Raw genomic sequence first — 22143 nt, 5'->3', positions numbered from 1 at the left:
GAGCCCTCAGTTTGTTTCTCAGAGTCCATCGTCTCTCATGGTTCGTCTCCCCCTCCGATTTCCCCCCTTCATTCTTCCCCTCCTGCTATCTTCTTCTTTTTTTTTTCTTAACATATATTGCATTATTTGTTTCAGAGGTACAGATCTGTGATTCAACAGTCTTGCACAATTCACAGCGCTCACCGTAGCACATACCCTCCCCCATGTCTATCACCCAGCCACCCCATCCCTCCCACCCCCACCACCCCAGCAACCCTCAGTTTGTTTCCTGAGATTAAGAATTCCTCATATCAGTGAGGTCATATGATACATGTCTTTCCCTGGTTGACTTATTTCACTCAGCATAACACCCTCCAGTTCCATTCACATTGTTGCAAATGGCAATCATTCCTTTTGATGGCTGCATAATATTCCATCGTGTATATGTACCACATCTTCTTTATCCATTCATCTGTCGATGGACATCTTGGCTCTTTCCACAGTTTGGTAATAGCCAAATACATTTTTAAATACATGCTCCTGGGGTTACAATTTTCCTTCTTAGTCCTGTTTCAGCCTCATCCAGGCCTCTACTAGCCCATAGGGCCCCTTTGTGAGAACTTTCAAAAGTTGTTCTCTCTGGGTAGACCCAACTTTCTGGATGCAGAGCTTGGCTGGTGGTGCTTTAGTCTGGAAGAGGAAAAGTTGCCCTTCATCTGGGCAGATGCCATTCAGCACCATAGGGCATACTGGATGATGAAGCTTTAGTGTCCCAAGCCCCTGCCCAAGTCCCCTTGTGCACAGCTGCCCTAGTCACATCCAGAAGTATTAATAGGTTAAATAACTTTTTTATTCAGTCCTATATATTTTTGATACCCATTTTGGCCTCTTTAACACACAAATTCTTTAGAGATATGTTTTTCAGTTTTCCAAACATGTAATAGGAAAGAAGAGTGGTTTTTTGAGGGGATGAGGAGAAAGAGACTTGTTCCTCCCTTTGTCCGTGCAGGGCTCCACAAATGTCCATCAGCATGAGTTATTAATTGTATTTACTTTTCTGGGTTTAATTTTCTTTTTGCTGATGTCCATTGTGCAGTGATGTGTTTTTCCTTTAGATGTATCATAGTAAAATCCCAGGGTTTTTTTACAAAAATGCTTTTATTTCCCCCTTATATGCTTAAAAATGTCTTTCTTCTGTTTTTACACTTCGCGGATAGTTTGGCCAAGTAAAAAAGGCAAGGTTGGAAACAATAATCCCTGAAAGAAAAAGTCCCTCCTAGCTACTGGTACTGATGCTGAGAGACCCAACGCAACTCTGAAACCCACTGTTTTTCCCTCCAAAGCTTTTAGGATCCTCTCTTCATCACAAGTGTTTTCAAATGTCCTGTGGTCGTTGTGATTCTGTCATCATCCAGTATGATGAACACCTTGGTGGGCCCATAAAATTTGGAGACGTGTGTCCTTCAATTCTGGGAATTGTTCTTGAATAATATCTCCCCTCCTGTTTTCCCCTTTCCCTCAGGTCCTTCTCTCGGGACCTTCCATTTCAGGGTGTAACCCATCCTCTTACTTTCTGGTCTGTTCCGCCATCCTCCATCTTTGTCCTGTTGTCCCATTTACTAGATTTCCTCACATTTATCTTCCACCTCCTCCCAAGAGTTTCCCTTCTCTGTTGTCATATTGTTAATTTCCGAGAAATCCTTTTGGTTCCCTAATTGTTTATTTTTTTAATAACCTCCTCCTTCTGGTTCTTCTGTCTCTGAGGACAGTCTCTGAAGATTGTCTTTCTCCTGCTCTCTGGGTCCTCCAGGAATTCCTGCTGGATGTATTTGGACTCTCAAAGGATATTATCTTCTTGTGTCTCAGATAAAATCTAATTGTCTGTAACTTGGCTTGAACATTAGTTTTCTACTGCTATGTAAACCTAGCACAGACGACTTAGGACCTCATGGTTCTGGCCAGGGTTCTACTGAGCCCCTCATGCCGTCCCAAGGTGCCAGCCGGGATGGACACTTATCTGGCAGCTTTGGGGAAGCATCCACTTCCAAGTTCATACAGGTTATTGGCAGATGTGGTTCCATGTGGCTGGAGGACTGGAGTTGCGTCTCCCTGCTGGCTATCAGCGAAAGACTCCCACGTTCCCTGACATACAGCCCCTCCATCATTAAGCTAGCAACAGCATGTTGCACCCTTCCTGAACATGGCGTCTCTCCCACTTCTTCATCTGCTACCATCCAGAAAAAACTCTGCTTTTAAAGAGCTGTGATTAGACTGGACTCACCCAGATCATCTCCCTTTTCATGAACTCCAAGCCAACTGGTCAGTGATCTTACTTACATCTGAAAAATCCTTTTTGCCATGTAATGCAATATATCATGGCCATGATGTCTCATCATGTTCATAGTTGTGGGGATTAAAGTGGGGAATCCCGCGGGACCGCTTCGGGATCCTGACTGTTTCAGAATCTTACGAAGTCATGCATCATCTGGCTCTAAATTATCTGGTCTGTCATAGCTCACTCTGCTGTAACAAAATACCACAGACCGGGTGGCTTAAACAGCAGACATTTATTTCTCACTGTTCTGGAGGCTAGGAGTCCAGGAAGAGCAAGGTGCTACCAGCCAGTTCGGGTCCTGGTGAGAGCCCTCTTCCTGGTTTTCAGGCAGATGCCTTCTGGGCTCTCTTGCCATGTCCTCACATGGCGGAGAGAGAGAGAGAGATCATCTTGTACATGGCCCTTCTTGTGGGACACTAATCTCATACGTGAGGGCTCCACCCTCACGACCCAATCACCTCCCAAACCCCACCTCCAAATACCATCACACTGGAGGTGAGGATTTAACATATGAATCTGGGGTAGACACAGGCATTCAGTACATGGCAAGTCTCATTCCTGGTCCTACCCCTTTAGACTCTGCTTCAGGTGCCAGGTAAGTGCCCAACTCAACAACGCTCCTGCTCACATTCAGCCTCTCCTGGGTTTTTCTCTGAGCCCTCCTGCTCCTCCCATGTAGCTACTCAGGTTAGATTTCTTTTTCTGGAGAGCTTTCCTGGTCCCTCAAGAATACACTAAGTGCTCTCTCTGTGTGCACTTAGCATGGAACGGATCAAAACCTTATCACACTGTACTATGAAAGTCTGTCTACCAACCATCTTCTTTAATAGAAAATAAGCTCCATGAGGGCAGGAACTCTGGCGCACAATAAACATTCAACGAAAATTTGATAAGTGAATGTGTAGTAATTGTCACTCAGTAAAGTGTTAGAAAACTCCTTTAAAATGCGTAACTTTAGCTCTGATTGAATTCCAGGCTTTAGGCAGTGGAGTCAGAGTTAGAACTCCAGGGTCAGTTTCTAGCTGTATGACTTTGCTGTGGATGGAATGTCTCTGTCTGTCCCCACCCACCACCCCACCACCTTCTCACCCTGCTCCAAATCCTTACACTAAAGCCCTAATCCCCAGTGTGATGGCACCAGGAGGTAGGCCCTTTGGGGGTGGGGGAGTGATCAGGTATATACGAGGTCATGAAAGAGGAGCCTTCATGAGAGAATCAATGTCTTTATATGAAGAGATACCAGAGAAATGAGCCCTCTCCCTACCATATAAAAACATAACCAGAAAGCATGCCTCGCCAGGAACCGAATTTGCTGGCATCTTGATCCTGGACTTCCAGCCTCCAGCACTGTGAGAAATGAATTTCTCTTGTTTAAGCCCCCCAGTCTGATGTTTTGGTTCTGGCAGCCCTAGCAGACCAGTACACCTGGAAACAGGTGATTCGACTTAAGAGCAAGTGTCAGTGGAGAGGATGGGAAGAGCCCTGAGGACTCAGCCCTGGAGTGCTCCACGTGGTGGTTGGCTAGGTTGAGAAGAGGAGATTGACCCAGGGAAGGAGACAGGAAAGAGGGACCAGGAGGTGAGCTGAGAGGGAATGCTGCAGACTGCAGGTTCTGGAAGCCAGGGGAGGGAGCCCGAAGGAAGACAGTGGGCCCAGCGGTGTCAGCTGCAGGTGCTAGCCAGGAGAATCGTGGTGCCTCCACCAGAACTCTTTCAGTGCCACATAGAGGAGAGGGGAAATGGGAGCTGGGGATGGGTGGTCAGCGGGAAGGTTGCTCGTTGGAGAGATTTTCCTCTTAAGGAAAAATAGAGAAAGGGAACAGTACTGGAAAAAGAGGGAGGCCTAGAAGGTTGTTTTTGAGTGGGAAGCGAGAGCATGTTTGTGTGCTGTGGGAATATTCTAGAAGGGAGGGAGCAACTGGAGTTGCAGATGGGAGGTGGGGTGATGAGTGGGGTCTGTGAGGGAAAGCAGAAATAACAGGTGAGGCAGAGCAGGACTTTGAGGGGACCACAGACACCCCACAGACACCCTCCAGCCTGGCTGGAGGACCGGAAAGAGCAAGTCATGCATCCTTTGAAGACATTCCCTTGTCTGCCCACTGCCAGGCCTCCCAGGATCCTGACCCACAGCCTTGCACCCCCTCCCTGGCCCCTCCAAATTCTGCTTTGTGTCTGAGATGGGCCGCAAGGAGCAGGGGTAGACAATGATTTCAGGTCTGCAGTACCACACAAATTGTGGCAAATGCACATGGAAGTCAAAGAAAAACGCATCTGTTGCATTTTATATCCATTAAATGACACTTCGAAAGACCGAGGATCCAATCTATACGTCAGAGATAAACTACCATGAAGATTCTAACGGTCTTAATTCATCAGGCCTGATTTCTTAAACTTAAATGACAGCTTTCAAAAAATATAAATTATACAGGAGAGGAAGAAAATTTAAAAGGATGCCTGACTCCTCCTGCCCTGGGCTTACGGTTCTCGCAGGATACCTCACCCCTCACCACCCACCCAGACACCGTCCCCCTAAAGGCCTTCCAAGAGTCAGAGCCCCATTTCTTTGCTTCCCAAATCCAGGGAAGCAAGAAATCCCGAAATCTTACAAAGATAAGCATGTCAAATTGTTCAGCACATTTTCCTAAAATCAAAGCCAAATTTTAAAAATACTTTCCCAAACACAAAATATAGGAAACGTCAATACAAAAAAAAAGTTTATCACATCTAACTACAAGTTAGAACTAACCAAGTTAACTGAAAGATGCTATTTTAATAACTTAATTTTTATTAAAGATAAATGTTAATCATAAATAAATACCTATGCCCACTCCCGAAAAATGACATGAGTCTAGTATATCCCCCTAAAATACAGACAGACATTTTCAAATATCATTCAGTAACATATAAATTCACTTTTATTTCTTATCTTTTAGGAAAAACAAAATTTAACCACAAAGTCTCCTTGGTTAACAATGGTAATTTCCATTCATGGTGGATTTTCCTTGATGTCGCATATGGCCATGTGTAAAATAAGTAAATTCTCCCCTAACCTGATAGTTTCCATAGCAGAATTTAACAAAGGGCCTCGCTACTTCTTTGGTTTATCTCTCTGGGCCGAAAGGACTGGCCCCTTGAGACCACGGACCCAGCACTGACCTCCCAGGGGCATGTGTGTGACAGGAGCTCTGGGCCAGGCCATGGAGATACCACACCGGCCATCTCCATTCTGCACGTATGAGGCACTCATCTCGTACACCAGAGAATGGACGTAGTAGAACAGACGATGCAAAACAATGGGATCCCCAAAAACACATTTGGCTCTGTAAGTGACTTGTCTACTTATATCTAAAGTTGATCGAGTCTGATAAGGAAGGAATTTTTTTTATTAAAATCTGATGTTTCCTTTGATGGTATTCGTATTGAGAGATGCTAGGACACATTCCTGCGTCCTCTTCTCATCCACTCCTCCAGCCTTTTGTTGCTCTTGGCCCCACACTGGGGGTAGGTGGCTTCCCTGCTCAGTTTCAGGGCCAATCTGAGAGTGAGGGGTTCTTCCCTGGTATGACTACTTGAAAAGCAGGAAAATCATGAGGAGCTCGTGCTTCTAAGCTCCCAGTGGCCACAAGCTACAAATCTTTCCATCTATATTCAAAACAGAGAATGTAACCATATTTCATGTCCCAGGGACATAACTGAGAGTTTATTTGATATACATCTCAGCCCTTGATGAAGTTCCCTAGTGTTCACATACAGATTTTTGAGTTCTGTAGAACCAAACAGAAATAAAAATAAGTGGCAATAACAATCTATAAAAGAGGCTTCAGGAATTGGTGTTGGAAGGGACCTTATGGTGCACTTAATTCCTGTACTCTAGCTCACCACTCTGCCTGAGCATGTCCTTCTGGAAATCACCTTAAAACCCACTAGATAGGGCACCTGGGTGGCTCAGTCAGTTGAGTGTCTGCCTTTGGCTCAGATCATGATCTCACAGGGTCCTGGGATCGAGACCCACATCGGGCTCCCTGCTCAGCCGGGAGTCTGCTTCTCCCTCTTCCTCTGCCCCTCTCCCCTGCTTGTGCTCTCTCTCTCTCTCTCTTTCAAATAAATAAATAAATAAAAACGTTAAAAAAAAACCCACTAGATAATTATTGGTATATCCTCTCTACCACGCACCGTGCCCGGGACCTCGACAGAGCAAAGAGTAAGCCTGGAGAAGTTTACAGTCTCCAGGAAATAGCTAAACCATCAGTCCTGATGTGACAAGTACCAAAAATTAATTCTTAAAAAAAAAACAAAAACATGAGAAAACAAGTATTTCCAAATGGAAGACACGGAGAAAAGATAAACATCTTCTCATCTATTTTTAAACGAGAAGGCACAGCAGCTGTTATAGTAAAACAGGCTTGTTAATTATTTAATCTATCACAGAGCGATAGGGTCTTAGTGTGGCGAGCCCCGAGCATCACCAAGGCCAAGCTGTCCCTTTCAGCCTGTGTATCAGGCCAGAGGACTCTGGACAGCACCGCACCCGGTTCTTGCTTGTAAGAAACACACCCATAGTCAGTAGGCTGCTCGATCTCTTTCATTGTATTTCATGCTTTCTAAACATTCTGCCTGGAATTTGGAGTCCAGGACAGCCTCTAAACACCGTGACTGCTGGTCATCCCACAGCCCATGTTTCCAGCACACCAGCACCCCACGTGGCACATCCTGGGTAACAGGCATGTGACCGATTGTACAATGTTGAGAACAAGTGACCTCTCAAGCTCCGTGCTGTTGTCCCAGCACTGAGGAGGATTCCAGGGGCACCTGCAGTTGTACATCCCACATAAGCAAACAGTGGGTTTTCTGACCTTCCCACACTCTTGGGGAGGGCAGATGGCACATGGAAACCAGCTGCCGTGGAGCATGGTGCCTCTACCTAAAGCCCTGGATCACACACACACACTCACACACACACACACGCGCACACACACACACACTGGGAGAAGCAGCATGTCTGGAGTGTTGACAGATGACTTGTTTCACCAGGATTTTGGGTAGTGAGAGACTGGAACTAGAGGCTGGACTAGTCTGGAGGGTTCATGTTCTGGAGCGAGATACTTGTCTGGGGAAATTTGAGGGACTGGGACAGGAGGGGTCAGAGGACTCAGCTAAACAGGAGATTCTTGGGAACACCCCAGATGACAAAGGGCCAAGTTCCAGAAGGTCAAATAGGACCTGGAAGGAGCAGGTGGAGACATGTGTCAACACTCAGAAAAGAAGTGGTGGTCCAGGCAAAGGGACAAGATGGCAGACCCTTTGGGTGGGGCCAGCCCTGGGTTCCTGTGGAAGACTCTGGATGCCTTGTCCACCCTCAGCCCCGTGGGACGACCTGCCATCCATGCCCTGGCAAAGGGCGAGGCATGAAAGACCAAGGGGCCAGGTCTCTGCCACGTCTGAGCCCCACTGAATCACTGAGCCCCCACTCAGATTCCTCAGCTCAAATCCAGGGTGTTAATGATGATAAGAATGGAGACCCCAAAACATTGTGAGGGTTCAGTGGGACAGCTTCTGTGGAAATGGGTCACGACGTCTGGCCACAAAGAAGGTGCTGAACAAATGCTTTTTCTTTCAGTTGCCAAGAGAACAGATGACCCAATCACCTTCTTGACATTGTGTATTTACCCTAAATAGCTAAAGCTGTTTGCAAAACCCACAGCCAAGAACCTCAGCTTGACCCTTCTTCCTAACATTCTGTAAAAAGCACTGAGCATATCTGCCCCAAGGGATGAATAAATAAAAGAGCAAATGACTGGCATTAGCTTTCTGAGGCTGGCTTCTGACCCGGGCTATGCCGCTAACTGAAGGACTTAGAGAAGTCACCCCATTCTCCTCCCTGGTTTTCTCATCAGTAAAAAGGAGGCTGTTCTTAACGTTAAGAAAATCGTAAGGAAGAGAAGATGCATTTACAGTACTGAACTGTCTATTGAAAAACTACCCCGTTACACATGAAATATATGTGTGTGTGTGTGTGTGTGTGTGTGTGTGTGTTCAGTTCAAAGCCATGTTGTTCAAGTGTCAACTGTAATATGAAGGGCCAGGGAATTCTTATTCTTTTGGTTATGATTCATTATTTCAATGCCTGTTTCTTTTAGAAAATATGAAATTCTTAAAATGCTGGAAAAAAAAAAGGAGGCTGTTCTTTAAACCATGGATAATCTCTAAGGCACCTTCCAGCTCCATTTTTTATAACCTGTTCAGATTTTCATACACTCTGAATTCACTGAGTCTGGAACACTATGCTCTGCAATTTTGAAAAACTCCCCTGATACCAGAATTTTTCCAAAAGTGCCAGGGAAGATTCAAGGAGGAAAGGAATAGTCTTAAAGACCCACCCCAAAGATCTCTTGATTTGCACACAGATCACTATAAATATACCATCGTAGTCTGCACCAAAATTCACGGCCCAAATACTATCATCAAAAACACCCACGTTACTGAGTAGTCTACACACATTGTCTCAGCCACCTGTCAAAACAGGCCCATGAGGTCCAGGAGTCCAGTGACCCCCTTCCTGAGTAACGTGGGCCATCCACTTTCCTCATACCTCGGCTGACCATGGTATGACCCCGATGTCCCAAATTCACCTGCACAGCTCAAGAGAGTGGACATTGCTTCGTAGTTACGGTTTTGAAAAATGACCTCAAATCCAGAGGGTGGCTTTTAGTGTCCCGAAGATGCTACGTATGTGGTTATTTATATACAAAAAAACAGTAGGACTGAAAAGTCACATTAGTGATCCCGTGTTTCCTGGCAATTTGGTTTATTGTTTTCATTCTTCTGGGATTAAAAGTTGGACACAGTTGGGGCGCCTGGGTGACTCAGTTGGTTAAGCATCCGACTCTTGGTTTCGGCTCAGGTCATGATCTCAAGGTCATGAGATCAAGCCCCACTTCAGGCTCTGCACTCAGCGGGGAGTCTGCTGGAGATTCTCTCTCTCTCCCTCTGCCCCTCCCCCACGCACACACTCTCTCTCTCTCAAATAAATAAAATCTTTTAAAAAATAAAAATAAATAGAAGTTGGACACAGCTGAGGAAAAGAGATAGATTTCTATAATTATCAAAAGAGATGGAAGGGAGGCGTCAAGGGGGTGTCAGGTGAGACAAGGTTTGTGTGTGGAGGCTGGAGGGCAGGAGGGCAGGCACACAGAGTGCATTATAGGGTCCCACCTACTTCCCAGGGTCTGAGGCTCTCTACTACCGAGAGGGGGCATGAGGTCAAGAAGCACTTCTGTAAAGCCCTTCTAGATTTTCAGGTCACGGTTTGCAGTAAAAGCTCACTCCTCATTTACTGATTCGGGGGGAGCCATGCTGTTGGCTCTGTTCTAGAATCCTCCCCCTTTCAGCCTAGGCTCTCTGATTCCCCTCTAAAACCGTCTCCCATAAAGACCATTTCAGTTCCATGCAACAAATATTTGTTGAGCATCTACCATGTGCCAGGAGCTGTGCTAAAAATTTAAGGTGCATCTGGGGCGCCTGGATGGCTCAGTCAGTTAAGCATCTGATGCTTGATCTCAGCTCAGGTCTTGATCTTTGGGTCATGAGTTCAAGCCCTATGTTAGGCTCCATGTTAGGTAGGGAGCCTAATTAATTAAAAAACAAAAAAAGATTTAAGGTGCATCAATGAAGGAAACAAAAATCCATGCCTGCACAGAGCTCTCATTAAAGTGGGTTGAAATAAAACAATAAATGAAATATATTATAATAAATCGATGTTATATACTTTGGTAGAAATTGGTAAGTGCAGTGGGAAAAATAGCACAAGGTAAGGGGCCGTGGGATGGGGCAAGGTAAGCCTCACCAAGAAGGTGATATCTGACCAAAGGCTTGAAGGAGGCAAAGGAGTGAGCCATGAGACTCTCTGGGGAAAGAGTAATCCTGGCAAAGGGAACAGCCAGTGCAAAGGCCCTGCGGTTGGTGAAGTGTGTCTGGGCTGTTCCGGGAAGGCAAGGAGGCCAGTGTGGCTGGAAAGGTAGTGCTGTTCAAGGAGGCGAGAGTGGCAGGAAGGGGACAGCATGAAGGGACTAGTTTAAGGAACAGAAACAGATAATGATACTAAAGATGTGGCTTTTCCTCAGAGATGGGGAGCCACTGGGGAGCTCTGAGAAGACAAGTGAGATGCTTTGGCCTCTATCTTTGGGGAGCGCTCTGGAAGCTGTTTTGGGAATAGACCCAAGGGGTGCAGAGGTGGGAATGGAGCCAGCGGGCACAGGGAGAGGAACACAGGTGCAGGGGCAGGGGCTTGGGCAGGCGGCAGCAGTGAGTGTTGGGAAGAGGTTGGCCTCTGGATACAATCCGAAGGTAGAGCCCCAAGCAAAGGAGACGGAAGAGGAGCGGCAGCAGGTGGGAGGAGGAGAACAGAGAGCACCAAGCGTCCCGGAAGCTGGGGACGGAGCTGGGCCTGAAGCCAGCGAGACCAGCCACGCAGCCAGGCAAGATAAGGACCGAGAACCAGCCCAGACCAGCAATGGGGGTCCTCAGAGAGCTTGATAAGAACCAGCTGGCGGAGGAGGCAGCAAGGTCTGACAGGAGGGCACTCGGAAAGAACAGGAGGGGAGAAATTTAAGACAACAACACGTAGAGCTCCCTTGTGGGGTTGAACTGCCCTGTGCAGGAGTCCTGCGCTCCACCAGGTGGGAAGAGCAGGAATCAAGTGGAAAAGCAGAGGGGCTGGCGCCACGGAGCCTAGTCCCAGCGCACAGGGCTGGGAACTGGGGTTCAGACGCTGGTGGGTGGGCATGTGGAGGGGCACGGAGGGCATGCAAGAGGTGCAGCCTGAGCCCCCGATGCAACGAGCTCCTGCACCCCACTGAACATGGACAGGCGACCTGCTGACAACCTGGGAGGCCCACCCAGGGGGGTCGCCCCCTAAACATGCAACTTCTCAGCTGTGCCGGCAACCTTGAGCGAGTTAATCCTTCCCTCTCGCCACCTGGGCTTCCTCACCTGCAAAGCGGGGCCATGGCGGGCACCCCCTCCCCGTAGAGCTGCTTCGAGCATTTAAGGATGTAAAGCATGTAGCGTGCTCATCTCAGCACCCAGGAAACAGGGTTCACCATCAGTCATTCCCCCCTGGACACCCAAGGGTGAGGCCACCAACCAGCCTGGCTCCTGCAGGTCCCAGGGCAGAACTAACGTTGGTTGTCATGAGAAGAGCATCGCTTTGCCTCCCAGCTCCTGCTGTCGCAGAGCTTCTTCCCCTCGCGGTCAGGCAAGGTGGTGTCCGGAACACAGCTGGAGCCCGACAGGCAGGCCCTGAGGGCTCGGGCACTGATTTTACTCAGATGCCTCCAAAGGCTGGTTGTCAGTATCTTCTTGGGTCTGGAAATGTGTTTGCCAGTTGGATAGAGGCTTTCTGTTCGAGGACAGAAGAGGCTGCGCTGAGGTGTGCAAATGTCTTTTAAAAGAAATCACTCCAAGATCTGGGGCTGCCCGAGTCCCTTCAGAGCGACAGCAGGGCATCGTTTGCCGCCAGGAGAACCGAAGCAAGACGTAACAGGCCCTAGAGCAATGTGGCAATAAAATCCCGCCACACCCCACCCGGATTCCTCTGTCCTTCCAAAGGTCGGGCCTGGGGAATAAGCGGCACTTATGACAAGGAAAGAGGGATCACCAAGGGACCGACTCCAACCCAAATGGAAAGGACCCTACCGGGGATTTCTGGCCACTCCCACCGCCATAGGGCTGGAAGGAGTACCCAGCTGGGTCCATCTCATCAAGATTAAACTTGCCCTCCCCCGCCACCCCGGACTTCTCCAGGACCCACCGGCCAACCACACCTACACTTGTGAACCAACTGAAGCTCTGAAATTCAAAAGACAGTCATTGGGCGCCTGCGTCGTACAGTCGGTTGAGCGTCCAACTCTTGATTTCAGCTCAGGTCATGATCTCAGGGTCGTGAGATCGAGCCTGGCATAGGGTTCCGTGCTCCGTGCAAAGTCCGCTTGGGATTCTCTCTCTCTCTCTCTCCCTCTGCCACTCGTGTTCATCTGCCTGCTTGCTCTCTCTCTCTCTCTCTCTCTTTCTCTCAAATAAATAAATCTTTAAAAAAAAGTCATCACTGCAAACAGGTAAGGAATGTGGTGGACCATCGTCCCCATCACCTTCTTTTCTCACATCTGTGTCTCCCATAGGCTTGCTGCTTCAAGCAGCACCACGCCCTGGAAAACACCTCGTTTGCCCCTGCTGGGTTAGGGGTCCGGTTTAGTCTAACATTTCCTGGGGTGGCTCTGGGTCTCTTCTCTTGTCCTTTCACACCTCGTTTGTCCTTGCTAGGTGAAGAAAAAAATAAAAGTAACCATACCCCTTCTTGTCCTGGTGCTTATGTCTTCCCTGATCATAATAGGGCGTAAGCAAAATGTGGGGAAGGGGGAAGAAAAGTCTTTGCTCCAAATTACTAAAAACATTGTCTCAGACTGCACTAGAAACTTCATCAGACCGCTGGGTATGTCATGAACAAGTCCATGGAGAAGCACATAAGGATGTTCCCTGAGGCAAGCTTGCAGAGAGGTCCCAGGGCCAAGCCCACCCCATTTACAGAGCCAATAAACCTCACACAAACCCAGTCCTCTGCATCCACCCACCACCCACTGACCCGATGACAACATGTTCCCGTCGACCGGCCATCACTGGTATACTACATGACCCCTCCTGTGATCTTTGTGGGCCCTCCACCTGTAATCTGACTGCCCAATGAGCCCGCATACTTAGTACCATTTTGTGCAGCTGCCCACCAAAAGGTGCGGCAAACCCCACCTCCCAGCTCTGCCCCCCTTTATATGCAGCAATACCCACCCCCCACAACTCAAACATGGCATATGATCTAGGAGATATGGCCTTGGTGTCAAGTTCCCCAGACTGTCACACAGGGCCACAAGTATATGGCACCGCTGATGATGGAGACCTGGATGATGACAAACACTCCCTGTGGATGCCCCACAACCGCTCACCCCCTCAGTGCCCAGCCCCCTCCCCAGGGCTCCTGGGTCTAGCTGAAGGAATGGTCTTCCTAAGAATGTCAGATGGGAATGGGGACACCAGTTCAATGTCTTGATACCAATAGGACTAGTGGCAACTGTGGGACATGCTGCACCGTCCCCTGAAAATATTCAAGTATTCCTCGATAACCCATCTAACACTCAACTATCACCACCACGGAGGTCCAGGGGAGCCGGAGGACAGCTGAATGCTCAGAGTCACCTGAGTGGAATCCGTGATGGGACCAGCCAGGGAATAACGTACAACGCTGCCACACAGAAGCCACTGTGTCCACAGTGGTGGCTGAAACCGGACAGTTTAAGCTTATCTAAGATTATTAGACTCTGGCTTCCATGGTTTCAGATCACCAATTAGCCTTAGACTATCTACAGGCTGACCCAGGGCGAGTACACGCTATTGCAAATCCATCTTGTTGATTCCACATTCATGTTTCTGGAGAGGTAGAACAAAGGGATGACATCATCCCCCAACAGGCCTCCTGGCTCCATAATTTTAAGGCCCCCACGCTCAAACCATCTGGGACTCCGTTAAGGGGTACTTGCCAAGTGTTCCCTGGTTCTTGCCTTTCCTTGCGCCCTTAGTGACCATTTTAATGCTGTTTCTATTTGGGCCATGCTTCTTTAATTTACTTGTCAAATTCATGTCCCCTAAACTCCAACAGTCCCATATCCAGCTGATGCTCGCACGGGGATTCAGCCCACACCTACCGGGGACCATGTTCTCATGTCAGAATTAAAGCAGAGAGCGGGACATTGCCATGACCTCCAACGAGAGGCAGCGTCTACACCCTTGATAAGCAGAATAACAGACACGGGAGATGAGACCTCCATCCACGTTCCTCTGTAAACATCAGGTGGATGAAGTCTCTCCGAAGGCCATGAGACAGTCAGGGACCACAGGAACAAGCCCCAAATGAAAAATACTATGCACCTGGGGCACTTCGGTCAGCTGTTCTTCCTGAACTGATCTTCTCACAGAGCAGAACCAGGGTCCGACCCCACACCGGCCGGACTTCAAACAACAGCCGGGGCCATGTCCTGTTGAGGCAGGAGACAAAAGGAGTCTCCGCCATCCTGGAAGACCGTGGCTCCAAAAACACCAAAGAGCTGCTGGGTTGCCTGCCAACATCAACCAATCAGGACAAGGCACTTTTCCATCCCTTAGTAGCATAAGGGACAGGAGTGGGAACACTAGAGAAAGTAGGAGCTTTCTCCAATACAGTGCTGCCTGTGCCTTTGACCATTGGGTCCCACCTCACTTCTGTCGTTGTTGGGTCCAAGACCCCGGCTCGGATAACAGCGGCTACAGGGACACACACCCCACCCAGGGTGGACACGTAGGCACAGACCCAGCCCTGCTGCTGGAGGAGCTCCTTCACCCTCAACAGCCCCCACCCACCGTTATCTTCCGAATTGGGGGCAGCCCTCCTGCAGGACCAAGGCTCCGACAAAATCTGGGCTTCAAACAGTAAGCTCAGTCCCTGACTGTCCCGCCTGGGAAGGAAGGTTTCCTGAACATGGCCCAGCATGTGCAGAGCAGCCAGGATAAGGAAACACGTCTGCAGAGAAGCAGCGGATAGGAGAAACGCTGTTCAGGTTAATGCTGCCACAGCCATTTTGCAGCAAATACCTCCTCCTGGGCTCGGGTAGGAGCGTGGTCCGGCTTCTGTGGGTTACCCAGCCGTGTGAGGCCTTCACTTTGAGTGCTAGTAAAGTCACGTCAGGTAAAGTAAAAAACAAGTACGAACCATTCCTACGACCAGGAGCAGGGTGGCTTAGCATGTAATCCCATAGCCGCTGAACAGGTGAAGACCCCTGCCAAGCAGGGCCTCGCCTCCGCAGCCTGCAGGACAGGCTCCTACAAACCTCCAAGCGGAAGGAAATGGAAGGTTAATGGCCACTCCACAAACTCAGTTGTTCCCTGGCCGTCTGAGAAATTCCAAGAAGATGAGCCTGGGCCAGGCATGGGAAGCAAGCACAGGAAGACAGCCCCCCTTGACCAAAGCTCATTTCAGGGAGCTCATGCCGTGCCCTTGGGGATCCTGGCAGCGTGGCCAAGAGGTCCACTCGACAGGCCAGTCTTTGCAGTTGTTTCGAAGCCGAATCTATAAACACGGTCTTCTGTCTAGAGAAGGCCATTTCTCAGGGGCGACGGCCGGGGATGTGCTTGCTCTGCTGTGAGCTGAATGCCGAGCTGCTCACGGGGACTCGGTGTCCCCGCTCGATTCACTGCAGTGAATGAGGGCACTGGGGGCGTGCTGCTTCAACCCAGGGACAGCACTAAAAGCTCAAGGACTGGGACTTGAAGTGGAAGGGACTCCTGAAAGGGGCTGAAGGATGCCACCACCAGGCTTGCCTCCGAGTCCCCCTGGCCTGCACTCCCCGCCAAGGGAGGCAGGACGGAGGAGGAGGCCAAGCCGGCGGCTGCACCTGGGTTCTCACAGGGCTGGATTTCCACCCCTGCCCCAGGGTTTGTTGGCTGGGAGCCTTGGGACGAGGCGCTGGGTTTCTGTAAGCTGCGGTTGCCTGGTGTGTAAGATGGGGATGTTGCCACATACCGCTGCACGGAGACACTGATCCTAGACATGGGAAAATGGAGGCGTGCGTCAGACACTTAGCGCAGTCGTGTAGGACCCAAGGGATGGCCTCTGTTATCACTTGGGCACCCAGCAGTTTCACTCAGGCTTATAAACTCAAGCTACACAAGCAGCACTAGAAGACAACACCCTTGCCTGCCTCTTCCTCCTCCCTCCTCACTCCCTCCCTGCCCCACGATGACCCTCAGCAATGCCACCCGAAGAGCTTCCAAAGCTATCACTGTGGGTTGTCTCAAGTGTGTCCGCATGGGCCCCTGGGCTCGCTCAGACAGCTGGACACTCCTCTTCCAGAGAATTCTCCAGAGCCTGCCAATAGCTCAGCATGTTGCGAGGCTTGACGAAATGGCAGGCCACGATCTTCTTAAAACGACACGTGGAAAATGCCAACCCGTTTGGGAAAAAGGTCTGCTCAGAGTGGAGTTCCTCCAGCCTGATTTTCAGTTTTGCCAGACAGAGCCCCACGAAGACGTCTTCGAGCTTAATGAACGGGACGCTGTCGGACACATCGTACACCTGACTTGCCACATCACTGGAAAACACGTAGCCAGTGCCCGAGCAAAAGGGCGGGTACTTCTCCCACGGATATTCGTATTTGCTGACAAACCACTTGTTGTGCTTGTCCCTAATCGGAAGTTCATTCAGTTTTAAGAAGCCGGTAAAAAACCGAGTGGTTCTGTTTTTCTTGAGGAGCAGCTCGGTCAGGTAGTAGATGTTGACAAACATGTCCGAGTCCGTTTTCATCACGAAAGCCGCCTGAGGACAGAAGCGGTGGATCCACTCGATACCCATCATGGTCTTCAGGGTCAAGTTGAAGTAGGCATCCATGAAGTCCTTCTGGATGATGTCATGATGCCGCTGGCTTTCCTGCACCACCACTTTCGACAGGTCATTACTGGATGTGGCTCCCAGAAGGAAGAAGGTTTTTATGAGTCTTCCATTCACATTCTTTTCCTTCCCCCACGTGTTCCGGATGACCGTGCGAGCAAACATCTGTTCGTGGGAGGAGGTCACCAGCAGGACAAGGAAGGGGGGATCCTGCCTGCAGTTGATATCTGGAAGCTGAAGGAAGTTCCCCCTTTCTTTCTTGAAAACAAATGGCTCGTCTTTAAAAGGAGTCAGGCTGTAGATGCTAAAATACAAACAGAGGGCTCCCAGGACCACCAGGGAAATGTACATCAAGTGCATCTTCATGTAAGCCATCTGAAAGGAACAAAGTGCAGCGGTCAGACCTCAAAAGAAGGAGCATGTTTAGCTTTGCCCTGGAACGCAGAGATGGGGGAAGACACCCACATCTCACGGCTCATGTTCCAGAGACTCTGGGGTCTCACCGCACACAGAGCTGGAGAGCTGTTATCCAAAGGTGAGCATGGATGCCCAATAGCAACATTCACTCCACAGTGTGCGATCGGAGCACAGGGCTCCAGGCCAGCCTGCCCTTCACCCGTGGGAGTCCCAGATTCCCCCCCTAAAATACGGGACCAGATCTCCCACTAGGTCCTTCCAGCTCTGCCCAACCCTGACTCCATAATGAAGTCCAACTAGAGAACCTGCAAGACTGTTCTAGATCTAAATGCATGAACCATCTGCCCTCTTCTCTGATCAAACCGAGCACCATTTTATCACACCCAGAAAGAAGAAAGACCAATGTTCGGATCTGCACAACTACATTCATCTCCCTTTATTTGTGGGAATACCTTCCAAGATCCCCAGCGGCTGCCTGAAGCCAAGCATAGTACCAAACCCTATATATGTTGTTTTCTCCCCTACACACGTTCCTATGACTTCTAGTTTTTAAATCTGGCACAGTAACTGATTCACAACAATAACTAATAATAAAATAGAGCAACTATAACAACAAACTGTAATGAAAGTTATGTGAATGGGGTCTCACTGCGCTATACTCACCCTTCTTGTGATGATGGGAGATGATAAAATGCCCACGTGATGAGATGAGGTGAGGTGGGTGGCACAGGCGTGTGACGTCACGTTGGGCTACTGCTGACCTTCTGACAATAGGTCAGAATGGAGACCATCTGCTTCTGGACCACGGTGGACCACGGGTGACTGAAACCTCAGAACACAAAACCTCAGATAAGGCAGGAATACCGTAAGTATCTTGGAATTCCATCCCTCCTAGCAGTGCTTATTTTATTTGGGGGGGTTACTTCTTTAAATCTCCTGATTCTTTCTTCTTGTGCCCACACACCTCTGTCATTCTCAGCAAATCCAGGACCACCCATGTTAATGTTACAACATTTAGAAAGCAAGTAACTCACTTTTTCCTGGCTCTGATGACCCTCTGGTTTGAAAGCTAAACCCCAGGGTAGATTCCAAGAGGAAACTTGCCGAAGAGCTGTCAGTGAATGCCGTTGGGCACTGTCCAGTTCTGGACTCACTGCGTTTACCCAAAATGATGATTCCCTTCCTCAAGAGTCACTATAAGGAAAAAACAAAAAGAATAACACCATTCAAATCAGCATGCCTCACCAGCAGCTCCTCACCATTGGCCATACCAGGGTGTGGCAGATCCACATCACCACCTACCTAGGTGACCTTGAGGAGCATTTGGGCCCCACTGCAGCCCCGTTTTTCTCTTCTACAAAGTGGGTGTGATCAAGAGATGCCACCACACAGTGCACCTGTTGACAACAATAACAGCATGCAAATATCCAAGAAACCTCTCAGGCCTGATGCGCTAGGACGACACCCAGAGCTCTGGAAGGGGACCTGGTGGACCCATAAGTCAGCTTCAGTCCAATGTCTCAAACTAACAATTGACCTTCCTACATAACAGTCTTATAGAATTTGACACAGGTAAGAGATGCGTCAGTTCTCAACTCAGCGTCCCTGCCTTCAAAATGTCATCCTGGGGGCGGAGCTCAGAGGGGCCAGCAAGACAAAAACCAACCAAGTGCAAGGAAGAAAAGGGTCACTTATTTTGATGGTAAAGTCAGACCTTGAAATCTCATTCAGTTAAAGTTCTGTTCCAAATGCTTTACCTTAAAAGCTATGCAACAATGATGGAAACTTCCAGAACTAGCTAACTCCCTGGAGGCCAACTTAGTCTGGCTCCTGTCCTTCATGGTCCCCACGGAGGTCTTACCCAGCTGGAGCCTCCACCCAGTTCAGAGAAATCGCTGTGGGAGGCAAATGGGTAGCAAGAATGTGTCCGAGCCATGGCTGACAGGATGCAGAGAATTCTATTTCCTTTTTCTTTTTTTCTTTGTGAGAATAGTTTGGTTGTTGTTTTTTTTTTAAGGATTTTATTTATTTATTCATTAATTTGACAGAGAGAGCGAGAGCGCACAAGCAGGGGGAGCAGCAGAGGGAGAGGGAGAAGCAGGCTCCCCACTGAGTGGGGAGTCCAATGTGGGGCTTGACCCCAGGACCCCGAGATTATGACCTGAGCCAGAGACAGATGCTTAACTGACTGAGCCGCCCAGGTGCCCCTCTTCTTTGTGAGAATAGTGATTTACAGGGGTAAGACGTGTAGTTTATTCTGGCTGAGGAAAGGGGTAAGGGAACCAAATTGCATTTTCCCCCACAACACATTTTAAAAAACGAAACATAAGGGCACCTCGGTGGCTCAGTTGGTTAAGCGTCTGCCTTCGGCTCAGGTCATGATCCCAGGGTCCTGGGATCGAGTCCCGCATCGGGTTCCCTGCTCCTTGGGAGCCTGCTTCTCCCTCTGCCTCTCTCTCTCTCTCTCTCTCTCTCTCTCTGTCTCTCATGAATGAATAAATAAAATCTTAAAAAAAAAAAGAAACATAAAAACCAAATCAAGAGAAAGATGATGATATCTCTCTATTTTGCTTCCTTTCCCAGATAAGTTTGCTCTTCTTCAGTGGGTTGCCTCATTAGTAAACCTTAAAATATCATTCCCCTATATGTTTCAGGATCCTTCGCAGGGATCTGAATCCCCAGGGATGGATGCTCAGCTCACTTACTGCACTGGTCTCTCGCTGGACCCCAAATGGCGCCCATGAGGCAGAGCAAGAGGCATGGCCTGACTGGCCAACACTCCCTGAGGTCATTTATTTTCATGTGCAATTGGAACACACCCCCTACCTCCAGTGGTGTGACCAAGAAGTTACACCTCATATCCCCATTTACACCTTTGATTGATTATATATATTGTGCCAAAAGGACCCATTGAAGGGGATTTGGGGAGGGCACATAGCATCAATAAGGAACAGAGCCTGGCAGAGTATGTAAGTAAGGGCAGAGCCCTTAGCATAAAGCATCTCCATGGACAGAGTCATAAACAGGCAACTATGTCTGCTGTGGAAGCCCCACCTTCAAAACACACTGGGCCAGCCAGTCTGTGTAGCCTGGCCATCCAGTCAGTATGGAACAACAGTTTATTTAGCAGATTCTGGACACCAGGCTTTGCTCTTTCAACCTACGAGCAATACAGATACAGATACAGAGCCTCGGAACTGGAGTAGATAGGTACTGTGCATGAATTATAGATCGAGGCAAGCCAGAAGGTTGCAGGCCCTTCTCTCCCTTCTCCTCTGCTTCCTGCCCTCCCCAGGCTCCTCTGCAGGTGGCACTTCAGCTCCAGGCTGGGGTCACTGTGCCCCCTCTCGGCCAGAGCACCCGGAGGGCCAGGGGTATGTCCACCTAATACCTGAGGGGGCTGTGCATAGGTTAGACACTGGGCATGTTTGAATTACAGGGGAACAAGTAAGTAACAGCACAAAGCTAAGTGCTTTAGGGCAGGGAGAGGCTGTCTGTGGGGAGCCCCGAAGTCAATGTCTTAACTCTGTCAAACAGAGGGTCCCTGCCCAGGCCAGGTGGGTGGGACTCTTGCCCGAAGGCTACAGGGCTTGATGACAAAGGGATTGGAAGTCCATATCCCCAAGGGCTGAAAAGCCAAAGAGTAAGTCTGCCAAGTGAAGTCTAACGGGGCTGAGGGGCGGGGGCGGGAGAGGACCTTCTGGATCTGATGAAAAGGACGATGACCGGAACTTCACAAAACGCCATCGATGGGGCGCCCGGGGGGCTCAGTCGTTGAGCGTCTGCCTTCGGCGCAGGTCGTGGTCCGGGGTCCTGGGATCAAGCCCCGCGTCGGGCTCCCTGCTCCGTGGGGAGACTGCTTCTCCCTCTCCCACTCCCCCTGCCGGTGTTCCCTCTCTCGCCGTGTCTCTCTCTGTCAAATAAATAAATAAAATCTTAAAAAAAAAAATGCCATGGAAAGACTTCAAAACCAAGCCACAGAAAGGGAGAACATATGTGCCATACATACATCTGACAAAGGACTATTACCCAGAATATATCAAGAACTGCTATGTATCAACAAAGCACAAAAACAAAACAAAGCAAAAAAACCCACAACCTTAAAAAATGAACTGTGAACAGATACTTCACAAAAGAAGATATCCAAATGGCCAAAACCCAAGAAAGGACATCATTAGTTATCAGGGAAATGCAAATAAAACCACAATGAAGGACCACTGCCACCCATGGAGATGACTAAAAGGAAGCAGGATGTTGGAAAGCCGTATCTATTTGGCAGCATCTACTGCAGGGAAAGCTATACGCTCTGACCCGGCAAACCACACCTCAGCTCATACCCGACAGAAATGGGGTGTGATCAAGAACGTGCAGAGCACATTGCTGCCCATAATAACCAAAAACTGTGCTCTCCATCTGGGTCTGATCAGGAGAGAGAAGCCACACAGTAATTCAAAGGGAAAGTTTAACATAAAGAATTGTTCTTCTAACAAGGGATCTGAGTGATGAGCGATTAGCAGGAAGTAAAGAGATCTCTCAGAACACAGGAACAGCCGGAAAAAGGAGCAGCCCTGCCTCTAGCTTAAGATGAAAGCTCAAGGAAAGTCCCCCAACCCAGGCCTGAGATGCAGACCTCCATGACAGCCTGGCCCACTGACAGCAGAGAAGTCACCTTGGGCCCAGAGCCGTTTTCACAGAGTAGTCAAGAAAGAGTGAATTTGGAGCCAAGAGGAAATACAGCAATAAATGACATAAATGTAAACAAGAAATTTCCATCAACAGAATGGGTTAATAAAATGTTATACAGCCATTAAAAAAATACAAACTTCTGATAAACGCACTATGGTACTAATCTGATAGACATTATGTTGAATGAAAGGAGCCAGAGTTGAAAGAGTATGTTCTGAATGATTCCACTGATAAGAAGTTCAAAACCTGGCAAAATGTATCAATGA

The 22143-nt window shown here is 48.9% G+C and overlaps 1 protein-coding gene across 3 annotated transcripts in view; it reads right to left on the bottom strand.

Annotated features, from left to right (window-relative positions):
• Positions 1–4136: 4136 nt before the first annotated feature.
• The window catches only part of B3GALT5 (beta-1,3-galactosyltransferase 5), a 43544-nt gene continuing 25537 nt past the window's right edge, over positions 4137–22143 (bottom strand). Inside the window, exons 2-6 of one of the 3 annotated variants that reach the window (XM_073887047.1) lie at positions 20889–21104; positions 18494–18588; positions 18226–18385; positions 17855–18020; positions 4137–17149 (exon numbers count right to left, since the gene is read on the bottom strand). In XM_073887047.1, coding sequence (XP_073743148.1) covers positions 16214–17149 — 936 coding nt within the window. In that variant the 5' untranslated portion in view covers positions 17855–18020; positions 18226–18385; positions 18494–18588; positions 20889–21104 and the 3' untranslated portion in view covers positions 4137–16213. The remainder of the gene's footprint in view (positions 17150–17854; positions 18021–18225; positions 18386–18493; positions 18589–20888; positions 21105–22143) is intronic. The other 2 variants (XM_073887048.1, XM_073887049.1) reach the window with 2 other exon arrangements.

The sequence above is a fragment of the Callorhinus ursinus genome, unplaced genomic scaffold (assembly GCF_003265705.2).
Source record: "Callorhinus ursinus isolate GAN/ISIS: 27379988/994484 unplaced genomic scaffold, GSC_fseal_2.0 scaffold75, whole genome shotgun sequence".
In the NCBI taxonomy this organism is placed as follows: domain Eukaryota; kingdom Metazoa; phylum Chordata; class Mammalia; order Carnivora; family Otariidae; genus Callorhinus; species Callorhinus ursinus.
Note: the sequence above shows the minus strand (reverse complement) of the source record. Positions and strands in the feature narration are given on the sequence as shown.